Here is a 20116-nt window from a genome sequence, read left to right as displayed (position 1 = left end):
TTAAACAACAATGAAATTCACAATACTGAAGGAATTCTAATAGGATTTTTCCAGTGCTGTCATAACAATGGATGCCCCATAACTTCCATAAAAAGGTTCTCAAATATATGCATTTATATCCAAAAACGTTAAATGGAACTATACAGTAAAAACTTTTTTATAGAATGGCATGAATATATCCATGATGATATGACTTAATATACAGCACAAATGGTTAAATACATTTCACTACAAATAAACTCATGCTACATATACAAGTTTTACAGTCGGCCCTATATTCTATAATGCACTCCCACACATTTCTTAGCACAAAATGGAAACTATTTCATCTTTGTTCCTTTGGCCCCTTTTTTTCAAAGTATAATATTTTCAAGAAAACTTCTGTTCTGGGCTTTATTTTGTAACAGATGTTAAAAGTAATGATGCAATCATTGATAGAAAAAAATGGAAAGGTCTGTAATCTCTACAAATTGCATCACTATAAAAGTTTAAGAGCTATATGATGCAAAACACAAACATTTCTTGTACAGTTAAGCATATGCATTCAGAATTTTCTATTTTTTAATATATTCTATTTAATCAATAACTACTTTAAAAAGAATGAGGGATTTATCTGTCATGAATACATTAAGTTGTACATAATATACCATTAATTCCTCTGATTAAAAGTACTAAGAAACTGTTAAACATTATATGCTATTCTACCAAAAGATCTCTCATGAAAAGTGTAATTTACCAAAGACCTATAGAATCATAATAATTTTTTTCCAATGAAAGATAAAACCACATTACAAAATTTGTAGAAACAGACTTTTTTAACTGCCAAAAATTTGAATAACTAGGTGATACAGGGCAAATCTCTCTAAAAATCAGCTTTCACACCTATGAAACACAAGATTGGCTCCCTTTAAAATCCAAAATTCTATGATTCTCTATTATTCTGCAATAAGTTACCTGGTATTAGGACAAATTAAATATAGCAAGCTGCTGACATTTACAAGGCATATGAACTGGGAACTTTGGAAAGTCCTATATATTATACTTTCCCTCATAAAAAATGGTAAAGGATTTCTGAAAGAATTAAGTGACCCCTTAAGAACATTTGTGCATTTGTGATTCTACAATTCTATAATATAAAATGATTAATTCTGCCACTAAAAAACCTGCTCTCTCTATTCTATTATTGTATATCATTGATATATTAACATCAACCTAAATCTCCAAAACAAAAAGGATGATGAAGGGTGGAGTATGCCTAAAGAATAAAAGCGTAGAAGACAATGATGTGCACACACACCAGATAGCACAATGAAGTCAAGTTTAGCAGAATTCAGCAAGGTCCTTCTCACCTTCCAGTGGGCTCAACATCAAAGTCAGCAGAAAAGGGAGATGAAATAGGTGGTGAAACCAGGAGAAAAGTTTATTTTAAGGCAGAAGAGTAATGAACTAAAAAGATGGAGCTTTCAAGAAGAAAATTATGTCTAACTGAATGTAATAATTGGCAGCTTTCTCCTTTAAGAATCTCTTTGCTCTGAAGACAATGCTTCTTTACAACATGTTAAGTGAATGTTCCCTCTACTGTTAACTTCTCATTCTGGAAAGAAAAGCACTTCTTAAAATTTCCAGATCAAACTTTTCTCATCATAAGGGTTAGTGAACTAGCCTCACCCGTTCGTTACTTCACCACAATTACTGCTGATAAATTTTTAAAATAAAAATTAATGATTTTCTAACAAATGACATTTTTTGGAAAGTCTGATTATTTTTCCATTCATAACATTACCGAACAAGAGAGACCTCTTTTCAACATTCAATAAAGTTTTCACCATCACTGAATGGGGTAATGTTTTGCGTAAGTAGGAGACTGAATAAATAATTCAAAAATCACCATTTCTGTTTTTACCCATCAAGGTATGATGGAGTGTATGGATGTGGGAAATTTTGGTCTTATATAATATCAAGTGCACTAAAATAGGAAAAAAATAATCTTTGGTCATCATTGGTATATTCATGGCCTTATATTACCTTATTCTATTCATTCTATAATATAAAGACAACATGACAATTTACCCCCTAACACATCAACTAGAACATTACATTCCTGATTTTAATTTATCCTAACCATGTATTTTTAAGCTATAACTAACATTGTTAGATTTTTTTTTTCAATTTTTTTCTTTATCTCTATCATCAGCTCCAGCAGATGGATTTCTTTTGAGTAAAAGGTCTGGTTTTTAATCGCTTCCCCAGAATCACCACATACATCGACACGTAGAGAACAACAAAGCTGTACTGAGACTTGAATACTAGGTCACTCGTCAGCTAACATAAGTGCTCTGATACAGTGACCTGTGCATCTGCCCAAAGCTAACTTGAATATCTATGGAAATATGAGTTACACACCACCACTCAGGCATAGACCATTATGAACATTAAATCCACAAAAGTCTATGGTTTATGGTACACATGAAAGAGCTTTAGGTATAAAGATATTTTCTTTCCTCTGATGAAGAGCCCTTTATCTAACACCTTTCCTGAGGGGTTGGAGAAGTTCTACAGGTGACTGAGTTTGGGATACCCTTCCAGCTTCATCAAAGCAGATTCACTTTCACTGGTTTTATATCATTATGTTCTATAGAAATTTTAGAAATTTTTTGTTTGTTCCATCAAAAGAAAAAAAGAGTCAGTGCTAAGAAAACTGAAACTTCTTTTTGAAAATAAGTATTTCATATTACATCTAATCTAATCTTTATATCTTTCAAACAAACTCCAATTCAAGCTTGATAAAATATTCACACACTGCAATGACTACTAGTAAAAATAGCAAAAATAATAAGCATTGGGTTAATTCCTTCAATTAAGCCTTCTCCTCACCCACAAATGGTTATCATCATAACACACAATATAACTTTTAAAAGACATAAATTTTGAAAGATCTGATTTTCAAAAATAAATCTGCCACTTTCTAGTTGTCAAAAAAGTGTGGCATATCCATATTACATAATTATTATAAGAAATTAAATGAGAAAAAGGCATTCTGAACAGTACAGTATACTGTGAGATATAGGGGTAAATTACTGTTTTAAAAAGAACTTTCATATGCATGTTCTGCTAGATCTATATTCCCCATAATCCTTAAATCTAAAAGATTAGCATTAAAAGGTGGGGGGAGGGGGACACAAAGATATTAATATTATTTAGACCTTAGCAATTAGAAGTCCTAATGTACAAAAAAAAAAAAACCCATCCTATTATTCATATGTATGAGTAGCATTTATCATTTTTGAAGAACCTATTTCTAGTTAAAATACATTCAAAATAATTAGACTGGTGCAAAAGTAATTGCAGTTTTGCACTGTTGAAATTTGTTGTTTGATAATGGCATACATTCTTAAATAAATGTGGATATGGTGTACATCATTTAATGTGCATCTCTTTATGGTTTTTTTTTTGCTAATGACTTATTACCTGCTGTTTATTTTGTATTTATTTTAGACTATGGGAATGATGTTAGACAAAAAGCAAATTCTAGTGATTTTCTTATTTGAGTTCAAAATGGGTCATAAAGCAGTGGAGACAATTTGCAACATCAACAATGCATTTGGCCAGGAACTGCTAACGAACATACAGTGTTTCAAGAAATCTGCAAAGGAGACAAGAGCCTTGAAGATGAGAAGCATAGTGGCGGGCCATCAGAAGTTGAAAATGACCAATGGAAAGCAGTCATCAAGCTGATCCTCTTACAACTACCCAAGAAATTGCCAAAGAATTCAACATCGATCATTCTACAGTCATTTGGCATTTAAAACAAACCGGAAAGGTGAAAAAGCCTGAAAAGTGGGTGCCTCATGAGCTGACTGAAAATCAAAAGAAACTGTTGTTTTGAAGTGTCATCTTCTCTTACTTCACATAACAACAACAAACCATTTCTTGATCAGATTGTGACATGCGACATAAAGTGGATTTCATGCAACCACAGGCGATAACCAGCTTGGTGGTTAGAAGGAGAAAGAAGCACTTCCCAAAGTCAAACTTGCACCAAAAAAGGTCATGGTCACTGTTTGGTGGTCTACCGCCACTACAGCTTTCTGAATGTCAGGGAAACCATTACATCTGAGAAGTATGCTCACAGCAAATCAATGAGATGCACCAGAAACTGCAATGCCTGCAGCTGACATCAGTCAACAAAAAGGGTCCAATTCATCTCCATGACAACGCCGTACCACATGTTGCATGACCAACCCTTCAAAAGTTGAACGAATTGGGCCATGAAGTTTTGCCTCATCTGCCATATTCGCCTGACCTCTTGCCAACTAACTACCACTCTTCAAGTATCTCAACAACTTTTTGCAGGGAAAACGCTTCTACAACCAGCAGTTCACAGAAGATGTTTTCCAAGAGTTCACAGAATCCTGAGCACAGATTTTTATGCTACAGGAATAACCAAACTTATTTCTCATTGGCAAAAAAATGTGTTGATTGTAATGGTTCCTATTTTGATTAATAAAGGTATGTTTGGGAAGTGAACTTGGTCCAGTGAATAGGGTGTCTGTCTACCACATGGGAGGTCCATGGTTCAAACCCTGGGCCTCCTTGACCCGTGTGGAGCTGGCCCATGCGCAGTGCTGATGCACGCAAGGAGTGCCCTGCCACACAGGGGTGCCCCCCACTTAGGGGAGCCCCATGCATAAGGAGTGTGCCCCGTGTGAAAAAAAGTGCAGCCTGCCCAGGAGCGCCACACACATGGAGAGCTGACGCAGCAAGATGACGCAATAAAAAGAAACACAGATTCCCGTGCTGCTGACAACAACAGAAGTGGACAAAAACAAGAACATACAGTAAATGGACACAGAGAACAGAAAACTGGGGGGGGAGGGGAGAGAAATAAATAAAATAAATCTTAAAAAAAAAAAAATTATGTGTTTGAGCCTAGTTATAATGATTACAAATTCACAGTTCAAAACCACATTTCCTTTTGCACCAACCTAATATTTTTAAAACTATAAATTCATGTCAGCCCCACCATCCCCCCCACAAATTCCCAGGAACAAATGTGATCCTCAGCATGCAGATGAGAAATGCTACATTTATTCAGAGAAGGATGCACGTGAGATAGGCTCCACTAACACGGGGGAGTACACCAGAGCAGAGAAACTATGCTAGGCTGTAAGACCTTTCTCAGAGTGTGACAATAAATCATAAGTTAGATCATCTAAGAAAACTTCATTTTGCAAGAAAAATCTAAGGGACAATTTCAATATCCTAAATTCAAAAATATTTACTGAGTGTAATCACTCACTTGTAAGCTGAACAAAGAAGGAAAATCAGGAATCATGCTCTCAAGAAATTAACTATCTAGTCTGGAGACAGGACATACACCTGCTTCAAAAGGAAAAGCAAAACAGAATGTGCTCAAATGATACATCTGACTTCTAAGCACTAATATGTGATTATTTAGAATGGAGGCTTGAGGAAGGCTTTGCAGAGTAAGTGGGGTATAATCTGGTCTTTGAAAAAGAAATACACAGTAATTTCAGCCTATCACACACATACAGATTTCAATATAACATCAAATGAAGATACAAAACAAAAACAGAGAACATGGAAATATCTTTTCCTTTTTGCCTTGAACCAACTTCTTCTAAATTATCCTTAACACTAGATGATTTGGAAATGGTCTCAGAAACCATTATTAATAAAAAAAGAAAAGAACTCACTGGAAATGTTCCATTGAAAAGCAGATATTGACATCATATGCTAGAAGCAATTCTAAGTAGACACAGGTTTGATCATATGAAATAACCAACATTGGAAACTTTTTAACCTCTTCAGGTTAAATGTCAATTGCATACGACTTAGTCTGAGGAGGTGCCAATTTTCTATAAGTATCAAACAGCATCACAGTTCTTTTGGAAGGAAGTAAGACTAGCTGAATTGAAAGGGACACATTTTATAGCCCATGGAGCATCTATGTCTACTTATTTTCTCTTGTTTCTCCTAAGTGACGGTGAGAAAACACAATTGTGATAGTGTAGAATCCCCTTTGTTTAAGCTTACAGTTGATTATACAAATTGCCACAGGACCACAAAAAGGGAGGAAATAACAATCCTAGACAATAATCTAAGGAAACACATGATTTTTCCTATCAGAGATCTGTAGTGTAATAAAATATAAATATCTTCTTTCTCACCTGTTAAAAGGAATTATCAAATTGCTTTAATGCAACTTTACAAAATTACTTCAGAAATGTTATAAATTTCCCAAAAATTCCTCAGGAAAAAATTATAATCTCGGACTTTTATAAGCAACCACCAAGACACCAGAAATATAAAGAACCTCTCACACGAAGTCAGTACTATATAATGAAACTGTAGAAAAGTTGGTAATTAAGCATAATTGAAGGCTACAGTGAACATATAGGCCTTTGTTCTTTTTAATTCTGGCACTGACTGGGAATTAAAGATAAGAGATAAAAGCATATTTTAGTCAGAGCATCCAGATGTATAAGCCCAGTGTTCTAAAAGTAAATTAAGTGAAAAAGAAGAGCAAGATGGCCAAGAATATTGCAGATGCCGGGGGAACACCTATATTCCGAACATTTAACATATTGTTATTAATTGTTTTTGCATCCCTATTTATTTTGTTGCCTTAAAAAAATTAAACACAGGAGATATTCTTATACCTAAGAATTGACTGAACTGCTAGAATAAACAGTAGGGGGGTGAAAATACCTTAAAATTAATTTGTCACATCAAATAACAATGTATTACATGCAAAAGGAATTGGATTATTCATCCTATAAAACTCAATATATCCATCAAATTAATTTTCACCTTATTTCTATATAAGAACGAAAACAGGAGGCAAAAGAATAAAACAGATGCCATTTTAAAAAAGATTATCAGAGTCCTAAACCATATAGCTTTGGTCTAATAGCTCACTGAACTTATTCTAAATAACATAATTATAACATATACAGTATTATAATCATTTGGATTTCTTTTTCGAAGATGTAAATGGTAGGATGAAGGAACGTGCAAACTACAAAAAGTATTTACTTATGCTTTGTGAATATATCTCAATAATACTACTTTTTTAAAAAACGCATTTATTCTCCAATGTTCCATAGGAATTCGACAAAAAGACCACCTTGAAATGGAATAAACAAGAACAGGACTCAGAAAAGACAGAGGGGCCTCAGAAAGGCACTTGAAGTAAATATGTGATCTGGCCTGGGAGGAGGAGAGATGGAACATATTATGTGTGCACTGGGATCAGGAAGAACAAAAGTAGAGAGGAAGGAAGAATGGGCATGGAGATACGGAAAATAACTTGTCTGGCAAAAAAAAGCAGATGACAGAGAATTATCTGCAGCTTGGTTCTGCAATATGAATTAGGGGGCAAGAGACTGGAACTGGCATCCAGGGAAGACAAGAGAGTACTGTAACATGGAGAAGGAGCTGGGGTTCAAAGGTAGATGTCACCAAAGGAATATTCATCTGTTTGCCTACAGTCTCTCCCGCTGTCTGAGCGCCATGCTGTCAGAGTTACCTTTCCAAAAAGCTGTAAATTTGCTGACTTCCTCTTAGGAACACATAAAAAAATGACCGGCATAGAACGCAAGGTTCTTTTCAGCTTGGTTTTACCATTCCCGACCTCCCCTAAATGACAGACTGATTGGTGTCATTTCCTGAACAATGCCCACCGCTCTGGGATCACAGACCTTCCCCTGACACCACTCTCCCTCCACACTTTGCCAACATCTCTGCATCTGCACTCCATCTCAGGGGACCAGACTGTGCCAAGCTCCGGCACACCGTACGGAGGGCCGCTCCTCCTGCTCTTTGCTGGAAGTTTAATTCCACATGCCGCTTAAAGCAGAAGCCTTCACAAAGGCCTTTCCTGACCACCCACCCAAGAGCAGCACATCTCCCAAACACTGTCTACACATGGAGAGATGGGGGAAGATGGAAGAAAGGCGACCCCAACTCATGCACAAGCAATATTAAGTCATTAAAATAGAACCGCTAATAAAATATGCAATCCAAGATGAATAGAATGGACATGTTTTTCTTCCACTGTGGCCCAACCATATGATTCCATTTTTGTAAAAACTTTTTTAAATGGTGGAGGGAGGCACAATAAACATTTTTCCTGCCTTAAATGTGCCTTCATGACAAAGAGACTGTTAACCTTTGGTCTAAGGAGAGCCCAATAAGGGGGTAGGGGGCATGCTGTGAAGAGTAAAGCCAGGGGACATGAGGGGCTTGGCAAGTTTTACAAAACACACTCTTCAAAGATCATATGAAGGCATATAACTAACATTGAACAAAATTTCATGGAGTGCCCAGCAGAATAAACTGCCCGTTCTAAAACACGCTAAAGTGATAAAATAGAAAATGGTTTTACCTTCCAGAAATTCACTATGGAGGAAATACTAAGGAAAACTATTGATCCATTCATTAATAAAGGAAACTATATGCAATAATAATTTTGTCGAAGGCAAGTTGTAGTCGTAAAATGCACAATACCAAGAGTTAAATAACATATTATGAATAACCTCTATTCTGATAAGAAACAGTTCAGTGCATTTAAATTTAGGTGATTTAAGATTTCTATAAAATGCATGGTTTCTCTCATATAACAGTATTCCAAGTTTATCAACAACTCAAGTATAATAGGGCCTCAAAGACAACTGTCCCTGTATATATAGATACGCATGTCCCAGGAACATTTGTGTTCTGAATGATATTTTCAAATTTTATGAAAAAGGGTGAGGCTTACATCTAAATTTTAAAAGCAGAAAACATAAGATATAAATATAAAAATTTTAAGGAAACAGAGAAATGAAAGGAGAAAGATTCAAAAAGACCTACACAAAGTCATGCCATGCGTTAACAGCTTAAAGCAAATAGAACCAAGGACAACAATTGCTAGTATTTCTATCCCACAACTCAACTAGGTAATAACTAGTATATAAAAAAAAGAGTAAAGGACAAGACTGTTCTTCTGAATAAGATCAAAGATATTGTTAAAAGAAAGACAGTTAATTCCAAATCACAAATGTTGATGAAAGGGGAAAAACCTGGAAAAATTCAAGGACGTAGTAATTGGAAGGAGTCCTGGAGAACTCGCAGTCACGGACTCTGACTTTCCTGTAGGCCTGAAAAGTAGCAGGCAGCCTTGTGCCCTGGCCCAGTGGCCTGAACTTACTGAATAGCCATGGGAAAAAGTACACACTATTTGAGTCCTCCAAAAAGTCCTTCATTAAAAAAAAAAAAAAAACAACAAAGTTTGGATCTGTATATTCAGCAATAACTTGAATAAAAAGGTACATTTCCTTTGATTATGAAAGCATTTAACTCCTAGACCATATGACACAATCATCTTATTTGAAATCCTTCATTGCTAAAAGTAGTTTTCTTGGCATATCTGCCTTCCTCAGATGCTGCCAGTGGGGATCTGTGCCTAATGATGTCTCTGACACCACGGAAACAATGCATCAGATCAGAAATTTTCAGAGAATGGTTTTCTGCTCCTCTCACTTAGCCAGCCATTCAAAGCCCAGCTGATTTTCACCACTAAACGAGAATACATTCTATTTCTGTTGTAACATGCACCTGGCATTCACATAAGATAGATTTGTTATGGCTGCTTCAATTGTGATAATTGTAGATAAGCAAATTTTCTATATTACTAGTAGCAAATTCAAACAGCCATAAAGATACTCTGGCTCACTATATTATAAAGAGAATTACTTATTTAAAATAGAGAATACTTTAGAATGAACTAGCAAATTAATTGGAGTTTAACTGTTTCTCAATGTGAACTGAATGAAGCTATATTTAGTTGTTTGTATTTAAAAGTACAAGACTTCAGAAATATTGTAGTTTACTATCTTAAAATAGGTTAATGCAAATTTGGGGTCAAAAATTAAATTCTTTCAGCAAGCTCTCCACTTCAAGAGTCCCTGGAGACTCAAATAATATATTTGAAATTATTCGGTTTTCTGTTTAAAATGACAGTCATGCTGACAAAATTTATAGTTCATCAAACTTGATAGTACAAGTATATAAATTCATTTTTAATAAATTATCATTTTTGCATATATCAGTCAAACCACTATGCCTAAATACTTGCAAACAAAATGCATTATTAATTTAATTGTCACAGTCTATTTAGCTAACTTCTATTACTGTTTGCTATAATATGCAATGCATAAGAGAGGAGAATCAAATTCAAAACATTAAAAAGTAAACTGATTATACTGTCCTGGAGAATTTAAAATATAGCAACCTTGCAAAATTATAGCCAAGGCATTAATGTTTTAAACAGATAAGAAAAAAAATATTAACTTAATTTAGAGAACAGTTATGCTCAAAATGGTTCAATATGCTGATAAAGAGTTTCTATGCCTCAAAAAAACATTAATAAAAGGCTTCAAGTCCCTCTCTAAGGAAGGGGATAGGTGACACATGGGAGCAAAGAGCCTTTTACCATTTATTATGCTAGATTCTGCTATTTAAATCTTGGTCATCCCAGCTAGGGACACCTATAGGAAAATTCTATTGTTATGGAAGTCCTGACACTCTTACTAAGTATTTCTATACAAAGACAGAGAAAGCTACATGAACAATTATCATGAATAACTAGTATTGTGAAACAAAGAATTTTTAATAGGGGGAAAAAAGCATTTGACAAAAGATATCTGAGAAAAGCTTACCATACCTCACAGAGGAGAAAAACATTCAATCTTTCTCTGTTGCCTTTTTTTAGAATCCCTTTACACATTTAGGTAATGAAATGAGGGGAAGAAAGCGAAGTGCTTCTGGAATGCATAAGAAAAGGAAAGCAACAAAAACCAAACAGTACACCTGTGGTTTTCTAACCCATATCATAATATTCAGGAGTGGCTACCCTTTTTAAGGTACTTGATATAAAGTAATATATAAGAATACTCCAATTATTCACCAAGAAGAAACAATATAAACAAAGGCTTCTTCAATTTTTCTTTTTAAACTCCAAAATAAAAGCATATGGATACATTTGAGTTCAAAATCTACATTAGTTATAGTTAAGAACTGTTTGCTTTGCACTGCTTATGAGATTTAAATTGTTTTCATTTAAATGTATTTTGTAGATTAAAAATCCTAAATAGCTATATGTTTAGATTCTCATGAGAAAGAATGTAATTTACTGGGAAGAGCACTGGAGCTAGAGTCAGAAAATTAACAGTTCTAACACGATATATGAGATATTGAACAAACCATTCTATCTTCCTGAATTTCAGTCTTTAGATCTATAAATGTGAATACTAATACACTGCTCATAGGTCATAGAATGATTAAAGGAGAGAATTCATTTGAAACTATCTGGAACATAAGCATTAAAAATAGAAGTAGATGTAGCTCACGTGGTTGAGTACCTTCTTCCTATGTACAAGGTCCTGGGTTCAATCCCCAGTACCTCCTAAATAAATATGAATATATATATTTTGTTCCACTTTCTTAAGGCTTATGAAACACAACTTTGACAATCCTCAAATTTACTCAAATAATGTAGAACTTATTTTAATTTCAAAAATAATACATATATGACATGTTCACTATGTATATTTTGGCTGCCATTTTAAATTATAAATAATCTTAAAAGTATGGCAAACCTAAAGATAAACAACAAGCATATCTGTAACACCCCAATATTTTGAAAGAGTAGTCTATGTTCATTCTGCCAAGGTAAAATAAAACAATATGTCTCCAAAAGAAACTACAAGTTAAATTTCTTGTTAAGAATAGGTAGCAGATGTGGCTCAAGCAGTTAAGTGCCTGCTTCCCACAGGGAGGTCCCAGATTCAGTTCCTGGTACTTCCTTAAAAAAAACAAACAAGCAAACAAACAAAAAAACTCAGGGGAGCTGATGTGGCTTAGTGGTTGAGCGCTGGCTTCCCACATATGAGGTCGTGGGTTCAGTCCCTGGCCCAGGTACCTCAAAAAATATGTATATATTTTTTCTTTTAAGAATATAAAACATTGGTAAGAGCATTTTAAATTGAAAAAGGCAAACAGTGGTTGAAGAGGCCTTATTCAGAGTGGTAAAACAAATTACATAACTATTGGTATTTTAAAATATAATCAAAAAGCTACATATTCCATGAATGTCTGTGGAATTTTAAGTACCATTTCAGGAGATTTGGGGAAAGCTGAAAATCTATCATGTCTCTAAAGGGAGGTAATAGTACTTGCACAAGTTCTGGGTGAGCTGTACATTTTGAAGACTTAAAATTCCAGAAGTAGCCATGCTCACCTGGTTCAGCTGACACTGTTATATTTCAGTTCACCTAATATAATTAAGTCTATGTGATGAAGCTAATTATGATACAGTAGCAAGAAAAAAGAAAACCTGGCAGTTGATGACATAGTAATTGTAGTGTTATTTTTCATGACATGGCAACTGTAGTATTATTTGGGGGATGACACAAGATGTATTTTTTTTAATATCAGCAAAGTGTAATTCTAGAGTAAGAATTCAAAAATGCTATTTTAAAGCCTCAAATTAAAAATATAGAAAAAAATAGACAAAGTTTAGTTTTACATATTTATTTTAGCACACTCTAATGCATTTATAAAGGTCAATTTCCTCTTCTACTATTTAAGTGCCATTTCACAAATTCAAAAATTCAAAGTCCCCCACATCCTTTCCAATATTTTTAGAATGGAATATTTTTAAAAACTGAAAATACAGCATTCAACAATAGAGTACCAAAAAATGCAAAACATGATGACCTGACTTGATGAAAACCTAGAAGAAGTAGACTCATTAAACAAAGCCTAAAAAGAAAATGTAACTATTTTTGTTAAATGGAAAAGAAAAAGGGTGGAAATTACCTTTCTTTTGGGGTGCCAACTCCATGTTTCCCTAGTAGATGAGTATTTAAGTGCTTCTTCATTACAAAAGCAACCCTGAAAAAAATAAAGAAAAGTAATTATAGAACTAAAACTTGACTCTGCTAGAAATCTGTATAAAAAGTATTAAGAGCAATAGGCTTGCAAATAAACCTATTCCTAAAAAAATACACATTAAAATGGCAGGCTTGGTGAAAAAGAAGTTTCTGCTATTAATTGAAGTAGTAGCAAAACGGTCTGTATATAGATTAAATATACTGCAATACCTGAACACCAGAAGAAATAATTACACCTAAACAGATTGGTTAGTTTTCTTATATGGGTATACTAACAGTGACCAAATGATCAAAACAATGATTTTAGTTCTTCAGTCATTGTCTTCACTATCATTCAGTCAAAAAGATAAAGCAATACTTGAGCATAACAGACAGTGCCCCCTCATTCAATCATTAAATAAACTTGGAAAATTCTGTTTTATTAAATATTCATGGGACTATTAAAAAAAAGAAATGAATAGCATTTATGAGGCTTCCTTAAAAACACAGTAATAACTTGAGCAGAGGATTTTTTAAAATGATGTAAATGTTTACTGGGTCTGCATCACAGAAAAAAAGTATACTTAGGTCCTAGGAAGATATCAATACCTCAAACAAAAAGTACTGTCTAAAATATCTGTTTACTTAATTCAATTTTGTTGATGTAAATATGAAATGGATAGGAATTAGGGCCCAGGACATTGAGCACCATTCTTCCCTGATCATGGTACAAAATCAATTTAATTATGTCATGTGCTTAGTTAAAATAATTTAGATATCTTTGGCTTTCAGAAGCAGCAGACTAAAATGGCTCTCTTGATAAGGAAAAGAAAATTTTACTCTTGTAACTTTCAATGTAAAAGGGCTTGCAAACATTTTTGTTAATTATGTATTACAGCTGTCCTTCATAAAGTTAATTACTAATAGCTGAAAGGCAACTGAATCTATTTGCATATGTACATGAAAGGAATGACATATGCAAAAATATGATTTTAATTAGCATTCTATCATATGAAGGGCTACAAATCAAATTGGCATGTTATAAGAGCCTTAACATTAAACACTGAATTCATCTGGACATGTCTGCACAAATGGGCATCACAAGAACTGCAAAGTACTGTAGCCTTACAAAAGAGAAACATGACAAAAGCCAAAAGAAAAAAGAATTCTGAAAATATGAATGCATCTTGTCCTTTCACCTATGTTCTATTCAGGGGCTAAAATAATACACTTGTACCTTTTAAATGACTGTGATTTCATTATTCAAATAATAAACTTGTATACATGGACTATGACATTCATTCTTATATAGTAGGTAATCACAGCTATGAAGAAGACGAGCTTTACAATTATAAATAACTGATCATACCACCTATCATTAAAATGCAGCAACAATCATTACATATAAAGAAAGTGATGATATTAAATGGTTATATGTTAGCAAAAATAACTGTACAAGATATTCTATATTTTGCTTCTGCTTGAGTTCGATAAAATACACGCTTTTTTTTCAGTTCCTTAAAAAAAATAAATAACAACAACCCACTTAAGTCAGAACTTCCCTACTGTCCTCTATTTTCCTATAATTAAAAAAACATAAAGCTAATAGCAAAGAGCAAAGGTTAAAAACCCAAAGTTGCAGCAGACAGCTTATTTACATGGCAGATTATAATTTTAGAGATCTGAATTCAGAAACTGCAGTGTAGTTTTGAACAGGAAGAAATTTTACTAATTAAAATGTTTAAAGGTTTAAGGATTGAAAAAAAATATTATACTACATAGGGCAAGAGCCTAAAGTAAACAGAGAGATAAAGTTTTTACTTAATATTCTATCATCAGATGAATTTCTATATAACTGAATATTTAGAAGAATAAGAAATTTTTTATCATTATGGTAAAAATTGGAAAAAGGTACAATATTAAAATTCAGCTCAATTATATTCAAATACAAAATTTTTATTTCTACAAATGTAGAAGTAGACTAATGAAGTAATTTTACTTTTAAAGCATTAAATCTGACACAAAATGAGTAAAAATTCTTTAAAATTGGTTTAAAGAAATGTATATTACCAGCAATATGTAATTCTTAAATCTGGCCTAATTTCACAACCTTCTTCACAGGATTATGACTGATGATTTTTAATGTAATTTTTAAAATTTAAATCCAGATACCATCCCAAATAAAAATAATCCCAAATCTGAAAAGCGCCATAACTGAAATGCCTTAGTCCTAATAAAAGTTCACGCTTTACTTATCCATTCCTAGTTTCAACACAGTTGCTCATTCCTTACTATGTGCCAGCCCCGGGTAGGTTCTGCAGAAACAAATGAAAATTAGGTCACTCAAGTCCTGCCATCATGGAGCTTTTATTCCAGGGGGCCTGCAGCTTATCAACTTAGTGAAATGGCACGAAACCTTTTACACTTGTCCTTCATGTTGCTCGTCCATCCATGCATTTAACATTTATTAAATGCCTATCACGGGCAAGGAACAGTCCTAGACAGCTATGGTACACGAGTGAACAAAACAAACATCTCTGCCCTGATAAGGCACAAATCCCAGTGAGGAGACAGACAATAAAGAAAAAGGAAAATACATATTATATTAAATAGTGATAAATGGGAAGGAATAAAAATAAGGGCACGAAAAGTCGCCAAAGGATTGACAATTTATACTTAGGAGGCTAAGGAATGTGACTTCTGAGGAAAATGGTGGACTGGGGATGCAAATAATCCAAGCCCAGGGAAGGACGGCCTCGGGCAGCTGGAGGCGGCACAAGGTGGCCGCGCGATCTCCCGATAGAGAAGGGGTGGAGGAGGCCAAGCGGCACGGAGGGCAGCAGGAGGCGGCAGGAAGGGCGGATGACTGGGGTGGAGGTACGGCCTCATAGGTCCCCAGCACATGTGTGAGCAGAGCAGTGACACGGTGGACTTCTGTGTGAGTCCTTTTCCTCTGGCTGTTGTGTTCTGAATAGAGGGCAAAGGCAAAAGCAGTGGGCGGCAGGGAGAGACCAATTAACTACCCACAGCCACAATGCAGCAAAGCACGAGTGGCTTGTACCGAGGGCTAGCCCTGGAGAAGAGGAGTCAGATTCTGGATGTATACTTGTAATTAGAGCTAGCCAAATTCTTGTATGATAGGATGTAGGGTCTGTAAGGGGACTGTTGAAAAGGACATCAAAATTTTGGGGATGGGGAAAACCTGAGATGGCTGGAGGAACAATAGTCATACCTACTTTGAGAGAGAATATCAGATTGGGACATGTTCAGTAAGAGAATCCCTTGGCCATCCAAAAGATAAGCACAAGAGGAGGCTGAATCTCCTGGTCTTGAGATCAAGAGGGAGATCCATGCCAGAAATACATACCCTAAGGCTATCAATCTGGCAGTGCCTGAGAAAACTGAAGGAACATGTTAATAAAATTATAAAAATTGTGGTTTTAAAAAACTTGATTGATTTTTAAGAATTGATAACTGCCTGAAACAGCATCACATAAAATTATTTTTTGGTGCCAAAACACAATGCAGTAATGATATTTGTATTCTAGCTATAGATTTCTACTTTTCAGTACCAAAAAAAAACCATTTTAAAGTAATTTTCCTTTACTAGATATCATACAGTAAAAAACTGCTTCCTTCAGTCAGCAGGTTTTATCACTGAACAATTATTTCAATCTGAGAGTCAAGGAAGACTATCTACCCAAGCAATTAAAGTAAATAAACCGCAATACCATAAATACAGAGAAACAAATGTGAAAAGCAAGAAGCAGCATAAATCCATATGCACAATGCGCCAGCATTTCCTACTCGCCCAGGGAGCAAGGCAGTGTATTGACTGCAGCCACACAGTCAAGTTGGCACAGGCTGCATTGTCCCTTCTCCATGAAGAAAAAGAAGCAGCAGCAGGATACGGATACGTGCCTGAAATTTTGGCTATATTTTAATGTCTCTTTTCTTCATCTCTCCAATAAGGTTGCTATGTAGTGCCACACCCTTCCCAGAGAGCTGGTCAAGGCAGAGCACGCTCAGCGAAAAGCCAAGTGACCCGAATACTACAGGAAGTGGCAGTTTGCAGTCACTGCTGCAGTAGAAAATGATGGTCCAACATTGCAAGGTTAAGAGGGCAAAGGCTCCAAGAGGAAGAGCAAGCGGCCCCAAGCCAAAGGCCCTTCCATCCTCTGTGCCGGTGACTCCTTCCACTGTGTTGACCAAAGCAGTGGGGAGAAATAGATAAATAAATCTTTTATGCAGAGAGCTTAAATAAAATTTCAGTTGATGTGGGTGAGACCATAGAGACAATCAAGATGCAAAGACCTGACAAATACAACACTTCAGCCAACAAGGATAACTACCAGATGAGCACCATTTGCCTAAGCTGTAAACAAATTTTCATATTGACATTTAAATGAGATACCCATTTCTGTCACCAAAAAAGAGAGGAAAGGGCATGAAAGAGTAAAGTACACCAAAATTAAATAAGAGTAAAAAGCAAAGCAAAGAGGGACAATCACACAGACATCTCATCCAAATAGGCACAGCCAGGGTTCTGGATGTTCTCTCTTGTAGTTCAAATCTGAATGGCTAGTTTCTACACTAAAAGTAATATTTTTAACTAACAGTTTCAGTTACTGAAAACTCCAAATTTTGAATATGTGTTTATACACATACTCTGAATCCTAGTGTCCTAGAAGGAAGCAAATTTATATTAAAAAAGATTTGCAATAGTATTGCAAATTACTGGATTTCTATAACAGACTTGAAAACTGCATCATCAATAATTCTGTTTCTATTCTCAGAGCTTTAGATACACTTCTAAAGAAAAAAGCACAAACTTCTGTGGGTTTGCATGTTGGTTTCCTTCACTTAAATGGGAGCCCTTTGAGGGAAGAAATCTTATTTTATTTTTTAAATACCCTTATTAGTTAGCAGACTAGTCAGGTCTCAGAGCTCTGCCTCCAGACTTCATTTTCCATCCCAAACCCTTTCCTTTCTTTCCAGCTTCTACAAAACGCCCTCACTTCCCCACCAGGTGCAGAACTCCGATTTCCCATCAGTCCCCAGATGCCACTACAGATCCCGCAGACACTACAGTAGGATACTTCAGCATTGCACCTAACCTTGATTCCTGTGAAATAAGATGGAATGAATCTGGACCTACACAGCCTGGGTTCAAACTCCAGGCCCAGAGCTTTAACTAGGAGCCTTTGGTATCCTTATTTAAAGAATGGGGATGGTACTAATTGCTTCTAATAGGGTTGTTATGAGCATTAAATGGCTAATATTTGTACAGTGCACATAATGGGGCCTAGCACATTCTCAACATTATAGGAGCATTAGCCATAACCAGGCTCAAAGGGTCAGGAAATCACTGCCACCCCAATATTCCATACTGTTTCTATTGGCAAGGCCTCAGACTGGCAGGAAGACAAACTGCCTACCACACTATGAATTCTTGTAGGAACCCTGTATTCACAGAACTACAAAGCAATTTGATGCAATTCAAAAAATGTCTATTGGACCACTAAATATTTTTGTCATAACAAATCTTTAACTGTCTACTAGAACTGTGATTCCGAAATGCTGATATAGAGTCTGAGCAATTTTGAAACTGGGACATAAATGTGATTTGATTTCTCCTTTATAAAGGCTTTAGAGGACTGCAATTAAGGCCATACACTTTGCAGCAAGACAGAGTTGAGACCAAATTCTGACTCTACTATTTACCATATGGATGACTCTGTACAATTTTTTTTTTATCACACCAATCCTCTGTTTCCTAATTTGTAGTGTGGGGATAATAATACTTCTCTGAAACTTATAAACATGAGATAATAAATATGTATTATTTAGCACAGTGCTTATTACACAGTAATCATCCAATAAATAATAACTATTACAAGAGTAATTATTATAAGAGAAATAAGAAACAAATTAGAAGGCTAAGATACTAGATTCAAGGAGATATGTTAAAACAGAAGAAAGATACATATATTATCTTTGCACTAAATATACATACCTAGGATTTAAGCAGGATCTAAAAGTACAAGGAGGAACAAAATATAGTATCTACAGTGAAGGGGTTTAAATTCCAGGTCATGGAAAGTAATGCCTAAAGAGAAACAATGTCAATTTTAAACAGTAGGAAAAAAGATAGATTATAAAAATATACAGCTGAGATATACTAAATATCCTAATCTTCACAATCTGGAATTTGACAGGTTTGCCCATGCCTTTAGATTAACAATATTTGCCTAAAGGTCATCTAATTTCTTGTGCTGCAACTTAATTTTCATCATTACATAAATTCACAATCAGCACAATCCATTCATATAATAAACCTTATATAACTGAAAAAGAACAAACAGAACATTAAATCATGACTCTCCAAAGAGTGATCATAAACCCATTGTAAATTCTAGATGCATAAATATAAAAATAAAAAAACCAATGATGTAATCTGACTTTTGGAGAATATGTCACTTATCATTAAAAATATATGGAATTTACTGTCATTTTCCTTAACATGTCTTTTGAATGATAAACTATTACCATTTGATAATGAACTTAAATGAATTGAGTATTTTCATACTATAATTTATATGTTAATTTTACTTTAATGATATACTTATAAGAGAAAGATTATATTAGACTTTCATATGCAGAAGGTGTGCTGTTCTAATACTGGCCACAGATTACAGAGGCTGGTGTGGCAGGAAGGCCAATTTCCTCCCCAGCGAGTCCATATCCTAATCTCAGGAAATGAGGAATGTGTGAAGTTCTATGACATAGGGTAATTAAGCTTATAGAAGGAATTAAGGTTGCTTACCAGCTGACATTAAAATAGGGAAATTATCCTGGATTATCCCAGTGGTCCCACTATAATCACAAAGGTCCTTAAATGTGGAAGAAGGAGGCAGAAAAAAAGAAGTGAGAGAAAGAGATGTGTGAATTGGGAAGTAAAGTCGGAAAAACTTTGGGTTGCTGACTCTGAAAATCGAAGCAGTTCATGAGCCAAGGAAAGGGCTCTGAAACTGGGAAGAGCAAGGAAATGGATTCTTCCTGGGAGAATCCAAAAAGGAATGCAGCAGTGCCAACACCTTTGTGTCAGGCTGGTCAAACTTCTGACACACAGAACTGTAAGATAATAAATTATTTGTGTGTGCTTTTTTTGAGGAACC

General features: G+C 34.9%; 1 protein-coding gene across 2 annotated transcripts in view; it reads right to left on the bottom strand.

Annotated features, from left to right (window-relative positions):
- ZNF407 (zinc finger protein 407) overlaps positions 1 to 20116 on the bottom strand; it is a 516959-nt gene that overhangs the window by 298981 nt on the left and 197862 nt on the right. For both annotated transcript variants that reach the window (XM_058277896.2, XM_071208590.1), the window contains one exon: positions 12886 to 12960. In XM_058277896.2, the coding sequence (XP_058133879.1) occupies positions 12886 to 12960 (75 nt within the window). The remainder of the gene's footprint in view (positions 1 to 12885; positions 12961 to 20116) is intronic.

The sequence above is a fragment of the Dasypus novemcinctus genome, chromosome 16 (genome assembly GCF_030445035.2).
Source record: "Dasypus novemcinctus isolate mDasNov1 chromosome 16, mDasNov1.1.hap2, whole genome shotgun sequence".
In the NCBI taxonomy this organism is placed as follows: Eukaryota; Metazoa; Chordata; class Mammalia; order Cingulata; family Dasypodidae; genus Dasypus; species Dasypus novemcinctus.
Note: the sequence above shows the minus strand (reverse complement) of the source record. Positions and strands in the feature narration are given on the sequence as shown.